The 11,144-nt window shown below is 39.5% G+C and overlaps 1 protein-coding gene across 4 annotated transcripts in view; it reads left to right on the top strand.

The window, feature by feature from the left end:
• The window catches only part of LOC135072379 (ATP-binding cassette sub-family G member 4), a 56,649-nt gene that overhangs the window by 42,384 nt on the left and 3,121 nt on the right, over positions 1 to 11,144 (top strand). For 2 of the 4 annotated variants that reach the window (XM_063966285.1, XM_063966283.1), the window contains 7 exons: positions 1,054 to 1,195; positions 2,018 to 2,211; positions 2,980 to 3,137; positions 4,497 to 4,665; positions 5,419 to 5,519; positions 7,755 to 7,910; positions 10,163 to 10,348. In XM_063966285.1, the coding sequence (XP_063822355.1) occupies positions 1,054 to 1,195; positions 2,018 to 2,211; positions 2,980 to 3,137; positions 4,497 to 4,665; positions 5,419 to 5,519; positions 7,755 to 7,910; positions 10,163 to 10,348 (1,106 nt within the window). Of the gene's footprint in view, positions 1 to 1,053; positions 1,196 to 2,017; positions 2,218 to 2,979; positions 3,138 to 4,496; positions 4,666 to 5,418; positions 5,520 to 7,754; positions 7,911 to 10,162; positions 10,349 to 11,144 lie in introns of all 4 variants that reach the window. The other 2 variants (XM_063966284.1, XM_063966281.1) reach the window with 1 other exon arrangement.

Here is an 11,144-nt window from a genome sequence, read left to right as displayed (position 1 = left end):
AGTAAGACTAGTAAAAAGTAAGATAGTAAGATGAATTATTTTAGTTATTTGTTTACTTATAATAATATTTATTTATTTATTTCTTAGCTCTGTCTGATAATGGATCTGGAGGAGATGCAATGGCCACCTCCGTAACAAAACAATAGAACCATATGGAGTTTGGGCTTGTGTGATTCGCCTTGACGAATATTTCGTATCCAGGGTCCGATGATGGAGCTGTAAGGGGGCAGATTTTTTTTTTCACTATGTGACTGTCTTTATTTTGTACTTAATATATTTTACATATTATACCTATTCGTGTTTCATTATTCGTATCCAGGGTCCGATGATGGAGCTGTAAGGGGGCAGATTTATTTTTCACTATGTGACTGTCTTTATTTTGTACTTAATATATATTTTACATATTATACCTATTCGTGTTTCATTATGAATCGAAATATAAAAGACTTAATAAACTCTATTAAAAATTTAAATTAATTAATCAAGTTTGAATACCTCATTCTACCTTAAAATTAATAACTTAAATCAAGTCTTAATACGGTCACGGCTCAAGATTTTTTTGTCCATTTCAGCGTTCTTTTTACTCTTTTGACGTTGCGTTGACAGCTTTTACCTAAATTCGCGCGGAACTTTTTTGTGAAATGGCTCTTAATGTGTGCACTTCCATACATACCCATACTGATTAACTGCCCGACTAAACTATCGGTCAACTAAAAGTGTGCGCCTAGACTAAAGAACTGCAATATTTGGTCATGCAATAATGGACGACACGAAAAATTAACCTTGTTTAAGTTTAGGAATATCGGCGGCTGGCTAGCAATTAATAGTGACTGAGTAATACTGAGTATCTTGCGTTGCTTAAAATTGTACCGAAACACCATTGCGGATTGCAAGATTAAACTTATACTGTAGTGTGCTAAAGTGCTTTTTAAAAGCCTAATTGCAAATAATAGAAATACTGTGCGCTTCGTTTGCGAAAGAAAATACTTAAATCGGAATCACACTTTGCCATTAGTTTCTTTAAACTCTTCTGATGGTAGCCATTATTTGCAGTGGAGTGGCTGGGCACCCTGGGCTTGCAGTGCCCCTCATACCACAACCCGGCGTCTTTCATCATCGAGGTCTCCTGCGGGGAATACGGTGACAACACCGGCAAGCTCGTGCGCGCTATTGACAACGGGAAAAACGACATAAGGTAACTTGTAATAGGGATTATTTTCCAATGGCACAACATCAGGCAACAACGGCAAACTCGTGTGCGCCATCGACAAAGGGAAGAACGACATTAGGTAACTTGTAATAGGGGTTAGTTTGCAATGACACGTCACACGACATAACTTATGGCACGACATCAGCTGTATCCTGGCTGAAATTCCATTAGTGTCAACAATGCTACAACATAATAATAGGATGGTCCCGAGTACAACATAACTGCCATAGTTTAGCAACCGTTTTCAAACAGTAATTCCTACTTGTGTTAAAAGTAATTCTAAGATGAATAGCAGAAAGTAAGAACTTTCAAGTAATGAGATTATCAATCTCATTCTCAAATAAAATGGATAAAATCCAGTAAGAAGTGATTTGAGAAAAGACCTGCAGAATAATGAATATTCAGCAGAAAAATGGAGCAAGATGATGGACGAGAAAAGATTGCGCTACCATATTTGAGACATTATCAGAGATTCTAATAACTTAAAATAGTAAGACACGGGTTTTAAACGCGACGTTTATTAATGAGTTACATTGCTGAATGATGAGTGTCTTACTATTTTAATGAGGGTTTTCGCGTATGAAAAATCCGCCAGATGGCAATACGTAGACGCAAGGTCCGAATGCTGCATGATTGGTTATTTTTGACATGACATTGACAGATATGTCAAAATCCACCAACCACGCAGCAGTCAGACCCCACATCCACGTCCCGCATCTAGCGGATCTTTCATACGCGAAAACCCTCATTGAAATGGAACGCGAAAATTTAAAATCTTATATTCTAATCACTATTCTCTTCTTCCAGGGACGGCGTCCCATTCCCCGACAGCAAAATCCCGGAATACAACAACAAACGGGACATGGAGGCGTCGCTCAACGCTGCCCGGGACAAGAACGACCTGTCCCAATTGCAGGAGAAGTTCCGGGACGCCAACGGGAACGGGAACGGAAACCTGCAGAACGGGATTCTGCAGTACGCGGTTGGAGAGGTCGCTAAGGGTAACGGTGAGATTTTATTCATGGCTTGTTGTATTTCTGTGATGCCAATATAGTTCTTTAGAGATTATGGAGTGATCCTTCTGTACGTTAGTTATTCTCATGATTAGGTCATTTAGTTTCCACTCAGGAGCACGACCCTACACTCCACGCTGACCAGACGTGTTAGGGAGACCTGTGTCTTATACAGTACACAAGTCACCAGTGGTTATTTTATTTTCATATGATCAACATAACGCACCCTTGGTACAATAACGTCAGAAATACGAAAAAACATTTATTGCACTTGTGACGTTATTGCACCAAGTGTGCGATAAAATCACCCACTCTGTCCAGTTGCTTCCACTTACCATACATACATGTGACAGTGTACGGTATAAAAAGTGTTTACGTTTATGCAGAAATTTGTCCCATAGTAGGTACTTACCGCCCATTACGACATCTACGGAAATAGTGGGCGTGGTCCTATTCTAAGCTTAAGCTTCATAACCACACGTTATTATTTTTTCAAATTCATATAGTTTATTCAGTACATAGGCCCTTTCCAGGGCACTTATTCACGTCCTAAATATAGCTTGCCCTAGCTACCACTTCGGGATAACATATTATGTTAAACATAATATGGGTTGGTGCTGAAAAGTGACGGAAGAAAATCAGTCATCTTTGTCAGCCTCTTTTTCAATCAGTGTCAATTTATAACTGTACTGGTGAATCCTCTACATTAGTAGTCACTATTGCTTGCTGTACTGATGATGAATATCATCTTTCCAGGTGAACCCCTAGTGGTGCAGATGGAATCCGAGAAGCAAGACAACGCGTCGGTAGCCCTACTGGGCGACGAGGCGAGCCCGCGGCGCTACGCCACGTCCGAGTTCAAACAGTTCTGGGTCGTGCTCAAGAGGACGCTGCTGTTCAGCAGGAGAGACTGGGTGAGATTTAAGTGTCTATGAAAACTATTTTTGTGAGGTGTATGCTGTGGTTCCTGTTCCAGTATAAGAACATACAGGGTGTCCCAGAATGGGTGAATCAAACTGATAGGGGAGGTAGCTCTAAAAAACTATCCCTAAAAAATATGAAAAAAAAAATAAAGCGCATAAGAACACAAAAAAAAATGTTTTGAAAAAGTGAAAATAAATCGGCTTTGTCTAAGTATCTGGCTATAATTGCTGCGTTTGGAGTTTATTTGTACTAATATGATCGCTTCGTTTATCTGTAAACAAACTTTTGAAAATAATGACTAGATTTCGAGTTTAGAGCACTTTATTTAAAAAAAAATCTGAACTCAAATTTTTTTTTTTCATATTTTTTAGGGATAGTCCATTAGTAGAGTACCTCCCCTAGCAGTTTGATTCACCCATTCTCGGACACCCTGTATATAAACAAAATCAAGACCAGGTCTTATTGACCTCGCATTTATTGTGGTGCTGGACTTTTGTCGTGAGCTCGCTTTAACCACGAGGTCATGAGGGGTACTATTACGCGATTAAAGCCTCCTCACACTAGCATCTTTCGTCCGTCATTGTCTAACCAGCGCCCGCGCAGCGTTAACGCAACGCCAATGCTACCTATCGCCAGAGCTACGCAGCGCGCTGGCAAGACGAGAAAGACGCCAGTCTGGCCTTAGCCCTTAATACGACTAATACTAGTATTTGCAGGATACTCTTGTGGGGGCACTGAGCACGTGCCTCGACAAAAAACTATGACAGAACCTAAAACTTAGTATTCCAAAGCTCTAAAGACAGACTAGAATAAATAAGTTTAACCTTCTGGGGGCGTAGTGTGAGTTTACATCAAACGCATTCGACATCGTCTGCGTAAAAAAGTGACATTAAATGTATGACGGATTGTACAGCGCCCCTAGCGGAAACTTTTAAGAAGTAATTTTTTTTTTTCATATACAGGGTGTTAGGTAAATGGATATATGAGCCGACACTAGCCCTTGTTAACATATGCATAATTATAAATGGTATGGTGAAGTCAGAAAATTGATATCATCATTTTAATTATTTTAATTTTCATACAAATCTGATTTTGTAAATTTTATTTTGTATGAACAATTAAAAAATTTAAATGATGATATCAATTTTCTGACTTCACCATACCATTTATATGCATATGTTAACATGGGCTAGTGTCGGCTCATATACCCATTTACCTAACACCCTGTATTTTTTAACGCGCTCACTAGTGACGTTTGATGAAAACGTTCGTTGAACGTACGATGAAAACACACTAAGCCCTCTGAAAGCAAACTAACGAATTAACGAATGTTCCAATGTTGCCATCAGACGCTGATGTATCTACGTCTGTTCGCTCACATCCTGGTGGGCTTCCTGATCGGCGCGCTGTACTACGACATCGGCGACGACGGCTCCAAGGTGCTGTCCAACCTCGGCTTCCTCTTCTTCAACATGCTGTTCCTCATGTACACCTCCATGACCATCACTATACTTAGTTGTAAGTAAATCTTAAAGTTTTAAAAATTTTCGACCTTATGTCTAGGGAATAAGCTTCATAGTATGATAGCAATTTTGTGTTAGAGTAACGTAAAAGGCCACAGACAAATATGCAAACCTTCTTTGCATCCCAAACCTGTCTGGTAAATGAGATCACATCCACATCAATATGCTGGCCTCAAGTAAATTAAAAGGCTCTTGAAGTGCTCTTGCAATGGAGACTAAATGATCTGATAATGATGACAATGTTTTTTCCACTACCTACTAAAGGGTTAAACTTTGTTATTGTATAACAAACTAAAGTTATACAATAACAAAGTTTGTAGGCGGAGCGGAGAAATGTTTTGAATAACCAATCAGATGAATGTGGGAATCATTGGGGGAGGCCTATGTTCAGCAGTGGACGTCCTATGGCTGAAGTGATGATGATGATCCAATCAGATTTCATTCTCCAATAAATTGCTAACACGTGACTATTGTCAAATTTTTCCAAATTTTCTTTTCTCATTTTCCTTTAATGAGGGCTATCGTTTTAATACTTAACAGTTGGCACCCCTGGCGATTGACAGGACCTTACTCTACAGAGGCACCATCTTGATGAGTGGAAATGCGATAGTCCTCCTACCACTTAGCGCTCACCAGTTGGCGCCACTGTCTTCGCTACTAGCAAGTGACAGGACCTTACTCTACAGTGGCGCTAACTGGTGAGCGCTAAAACGATAGCCCTCATTGACATTGACTAATCTATTTCCAGTTCCACTGGAGATGCCTGTGCTAGTGAAAGAACACTTCAACCGGTGGTACTCGCTGCGGTCCTACTACCTCGCCATCACGGTGTCTGATATACCATTCCAGGTGCGTATAATGGATCACATGTTAAATCTATTGTTTTTCGGTAGACATGTTCTAAATCAAGTTAGATTCATGTTACGCCTTCAAGTTAGAGGCGTGAGGAAGCACTGTAGTCACACATGCACGTGATAAACGCAAACGGTAATGGCGCTGCAACTGCGCTCCTTGCGGGTCCAATGACAGTTTAACTTTCCTCGGCACAAACTTGACCTTCATTGGTTGGGTTTTTATGGCGGTCAAGCTGTAGATCCTGGCTACACAGGAGTTGCAGTGGTGGGAACGAGAGGTGAGTATAGTGTCGTATATTAACTGCGCTCCTAAAAATTGTAGCGTCACAGTGGCGCCACTGCAGCGCTTCCTCACGCCTCTAATTTAAGGAGGCCTTAACATCAAATTCGTATTAATTTTCAAACTGTATAATAGGGAAATTTGAAACCACGCCCACTTTTTTAATTATTACTTTTTAGGCTGAGTTGCCCCACCTAACTTTAACAGTAACTAACCGGTGTTTTTGTATGGAGTTTGATAGACTTCTGACGTTTGTCAAAGTTAAAGTAAGATGGTGCACCCACCCAGGCTATAACTAGTGTTGCATTACGCAAACAGGTTTTTAGAGTGAATGCACTGATTTTATCGTTTATTTACTGTTTGTGCGACATTATTTATGGTCCTGTACTATGGCTTTGGCTAGCACGAAAAACTTTCGAGTTCAAATCGTTTGCGTACTCGAATCGCCATCAAAAGATTTATAGCCTGACCAGGAACATAAAAACCCTCGCCATGTTGCGGAAATCTAATGGTACTAATTTCTTTTAATGGCAACAATAACTAAAAACTTCATTGACATGTCACCTTGCATGTCAGTCTATTGCTGTCAAAGTGTAAACAAACTTTATTTTAAATGTGCGCAATTGATTTTGTGAATGAAATTGCTAAAATCTTTTTATAGTCGTGAAAGAAAAGTGGTTCACAATGTGTTAAAGTATTTGTCGAAGAGAAATACCAAGGGTTCGGACAATATTTTCATTGAATAATGTTTCCAACAAAGGTTGTCAAACTGACTGACATGTTTATCGTATAGTACAGTCCACTATGAAAATTAGCTGTGGTTTGTTTCAACTACCTATTTTAAAGTTTTTTGTCACTTTCTAAGTGTTGAATTTTATGGAATTGGGAAAGAAGTACCGAGTTTGAAGCGTTCATGAGCAGACATTGCAGTTGAATATTCAAGTTCTGAATTTGATTATTGATGAATAATAAAATAAATCCTACTAGCTCGATTGATGGTTTCATTTAATTTATTTAAACCAGGTTACCTATAATAATATGTTTTCGTTAATTTATGAAAATATTAAATTAGCCCGTAATCCTGAATCCTGATACATAAAGTTAGCCAATTAATTTAACACAGGTACGACTGTACTCAGTGTTGCACTATCAAATGCAATTGTCGCGCCTCTATGCCAGGGTTTTTATGTTCCTGGTCAGGCTATAGTAAGAAAACTACAACAGCGCCCTTGTGAATGTGTGGTAAAGTGAACTTAGTATGAAATGGGGTTGCACGAAACTTATTTTGAGAATCAAAATTGTCACGTTATCGTTTAATTCGAAGATTGAGTATCGAATTTTATCGAATACGCAAACGATTCGAAAACGAAAGTTGTTCATGTTAGAGGTACTTGTCAAACTCTCTAGTAAACTAACGGCCAGTTATGATTACCAAAGAAGGAGACTTCGAGAAAGAGGTCAATCGTCGAATCCAACTCGGATGGGCAGCGTTCGGGAAGCTTCGCCATATACTCACGTCCGAAATACCGCAGTGTCTCAAGTCGACAGTATTTGACCAATGTGTGTTGCCAGTGATGGTATACGGATCTGAGACGTGGTCGCTTACTATGGGCCTTATAAGAAGGCTCAAGGTCAAAGAAGGTCCTACTAAATATAAATAAATATAAATATATCTTTGGACAATCTCACACAGCGCCATCTAGCGCTAAAGTAAGCAATTAATATGCTTGTGTTATGGGTGCTAGCTTAACGGATATACTACTTATATACTTAACTTTTTAATACATACATATTATACATAGTAACACCCAGACCCGTCACAGAAATTAAAATTTATCATTTCAATTTCTGCCCGGCCGGGAATCGAACCCGGGACTTCTCGGCATAGTAGTCCGTTCTGAACCACTACACAAACGGCCGACAAAATAAACAATTTGCTCGTGTCCGCAGGCGATTTTCTGCGTGATCTACGTGGTGATCGTGTACCTGCTGACGTCACAGCCGGCCGTGTGGTTCCGCTTCGCCATGTTCCTGTCGTCGTGCCTGCTCATCTCCTTCGTGGCGCAGAGCGTCGGGCTGGTGGTCGGCGCTGCTATGAACGTGCAGGTACTATTGGCAACACTGTCAACTACCCATTGCCCGTCATGTCATCTCGTTCTATCGCAAGGAATCACCATTTGACGAGAGCGAGAGCAAAAACGGAAATGGATTAACAATGTGGCCGTGTGTACATACTTTGACAGCTTTTTGATATCAAGAGTTACATGGATTCTAAAGGGTATGTCGAAAAAAATGCGTTCACCCCTAGGCTCCTTGCTTGCATCTAAAGCGGTCCCGAGACGATCAATCGCGATTGACAATTTTACGTGATTGACAATTGACATTGATCGTTTACAAAAGGCATTGAAGCGATTGTCAATTGAATTTACGTGATTGAAGCAAATTGATGATAATTTTAATTTAAGCCCAATTGACAGGTGCCATTGAAGCTAATATTGATCGTTTAGCTGAGCAATTGACAATCGTTTCCGTCAATTGGAACGAAAATACATTGACAATCGCGATTGATCGTCTCGGGGCCGCTTAACTTTAAGGCTGAGTTGCACCAAATTCCTTTGGCCGTAGCGGTATCCTTCCGTTTGGCCAAATTACTTTTCGCCAAATTTCACTTCGCAAACAACTTATCGCCAAAGTTTCATTTCTCAAATGAACTTTTAGCAACTGTACTTTTCGCAACTAATTCATTTGGTCAAATTATCATTTGGTCAAATTTTAGTTGGCAAATGTTTATATAGCAAATGTTTTATGTTGCCAAATATTATATCCCAAATAATTTGTTTGGTCAAATTGACACTTCACATACTTACCCACCGTTACCCACAAATCAAAGCATAAGGCACATGATCATGGTTTTCACAATAATTTTATGTAAAACATTGCAGAAAATAGCTAGTATGGTTGCAAAAAGTAGGTATTGCAGAAAATAGTAGGTTAGGTTAGGTTAGAACAGTGACCCTTTGCGCGAAGGCGAGTGAAGCGTGCCGCAGCAGCGGCCGCCGAGCGCTAGAATCACCTCTATTGTTAATTAATCATTTGGAAATTTCGATACAAAGAATGAAATAAGGAAATTAATGTAGAACAAATTTTATATTAACTCCCCACTAAACAAAATAATAACCGCAAGCTAATTTGTATACCATTCTATGCACCAATCAAATTATTTTGTAAATAGTTTATCGTGAAATATTTTTGCCTAATGAAACATTTGGCAAACCATACTTTGCCAAACAATAATTTGCTAAACAATAATATGCCAAAAAAAACATTTGGGAATTAAAAGTTTGCAATAAGTTGCTTTGCCAAATGAGAATTTGCCAAATGAAAATTTGCGAAACGTTGTTTGCGATGTGATAATTTGGGAAACGTTTTTTGGCCAAACATTAGTAATCCGGCCGTAGCTTTTTGTATGGAGTTTGACAGATTTTTGACGTTTGTCAAAGTTAAAATATGATGGTGCAACTCAGCCTAAGTGTTATGTGTAGGCGCGTCGATAGATGGCGTTAGCATGCTTTCGTACATGCGTTGATTCGATACATGGCGTACGCATGTTTTCGTAGGTGCACCGATAGATGGCGTTAACCGCGTTAATACCACCTTTGCATAGTTATTTTCAAAACGCTACGTCTCAATTACTCAATTTTATTGATAACTAGCTGACCCGGCGAACTTTGTTCCGCCTTAATGGCAATAAATAAGCAGACTTTTTTTTTATTTCGAACGGGATAAAAAGTATCCTATGTCCTTCTCCTGGCTCTAAACTACGTCCCTGACAATTTTCAGCTAAATCGGTTCAGCCGTTCTTGAGTTATAAGTGGAGTAACTAACACGACTTTCTTTTATATATATAGATTTGACAATTTTTTACTCCATATAGCTATTAAGTTACGTTAGTAATTTTACCTAAGTCATCTGAGGTGGAATTGTGTAAAGCGATCGTTATCATTTGACAGTTCATAACGTACGCTTATTCTGTCAAACGCTTTGTCTAACGCAGTGTTTTTCAACCTTTTTCATGACACGACCCCTTTGTATGAAAAAATATTTGGCGACCCCCCGACCACAACCCCGACCTTTCGCTTTTTTTTCATGCATTTTATAATGTTACAAAGATGTTATAAGGACCGAATACTTCAATCCATACAACATTCACGCATTTGTATAATTAGATTTCGGACAAATCTTAAAACTTTGTTGTTTATTTAACTGAGGTAGTATTTCGACCTCTCGCGACCGTATAGAGGCTTCGCGAGTCGCGACAGGAGTAATTAATTTATTAATATATACAAATTCGATTCCAGAACGGCGTGTTCCTGGCGCCAGTGATGTCGGTGCCGTTCCTTCTGTTCAGCGGTTTCTTCGTGTCGTTCAACGCGATCCCTAAATACTTGCGCTGGATCACCTACCTGTCATACATCCGCTACGGCTTCGAGGGCACCGCGCTCGCCACCTACTCCTTCGACCGGCCCAAGCTGCAGTGCCATCAGGTAATCTAAATACGATTGATTGGGCTAGCATATACAGAGTGGAATTTTGTAATGCCACCTGGAGGGAAAGTACTCTTAATACTGTGGATAGAAAATTTTACTGAAAGAAAACATTCCTTTATTTTTGAAAAGAAAGAGAACTGTATTCAAAGATTTTCGAAAATTTTTCGAAAATTCACTACCATACCATACGATTTTCTGTAACATAATTAAAATAATTTAAGATTTCATGGTTTTCCTTTCATTTGATATATCAAGATTGTTAGGGAGATTTCATCCTTATACTTAACCCTAACGATCGATGTAATAAAAATACAGGGTGTAATTTTTAACAGATTTTAGTTGGTTCGATTCCCGAGTGTAGCAAGCAAATTTTTGAAAATCTTTGAATGCAATTCTATTTCTATTCAAAAATAAAGGAATGTTTTCTTTGAGTAAAATTTTCTATCTACAGTATTAAGGGTACTTTCCCTTCAGGTGGCATTACAAAATTCCACCCTGTATAATACATTTGTCACCAATCCCTACTCTTCCCGCGGGTGTCGTAAGAGGCGACTTAGGGACTACACATCAAACAGAGTACGGGCAGCAGCGCTCTCTGAAAAACATCAATCTTATAAACTGCGATCTCCAACCCGCCTGCCAAGCGTGGGGATTATGGCAAAACCCTCCACTATAGTGGAGGAGGCTCATAGTCCAGCAGTGGACTGTAAAGGGCTGTTGATGATGATGATGAGGCTAGCATGAACGCCACGATAACTTAGGCTGGGCTGACGCACGCTGACTGTCGACGCTG

The sequence above is a fragment of the Ostrinia nubilalis genome, chromosome 6, assembly GCF_963855985.1.
Source record: "Ostrinia nubilalis chromosome 6, ilOstNubi1.1, whole genome shotgun sequence".
Lineage (NCBI taxonomy): Eukaryota > Metazoa > Arthropoda > Insecta > Lepidoptera > Crambidae > Ostrinia > Ostrinia nubilalis.
This window is presented reverse-complemented; position numbering and strand designations above follow the sequence as displayed.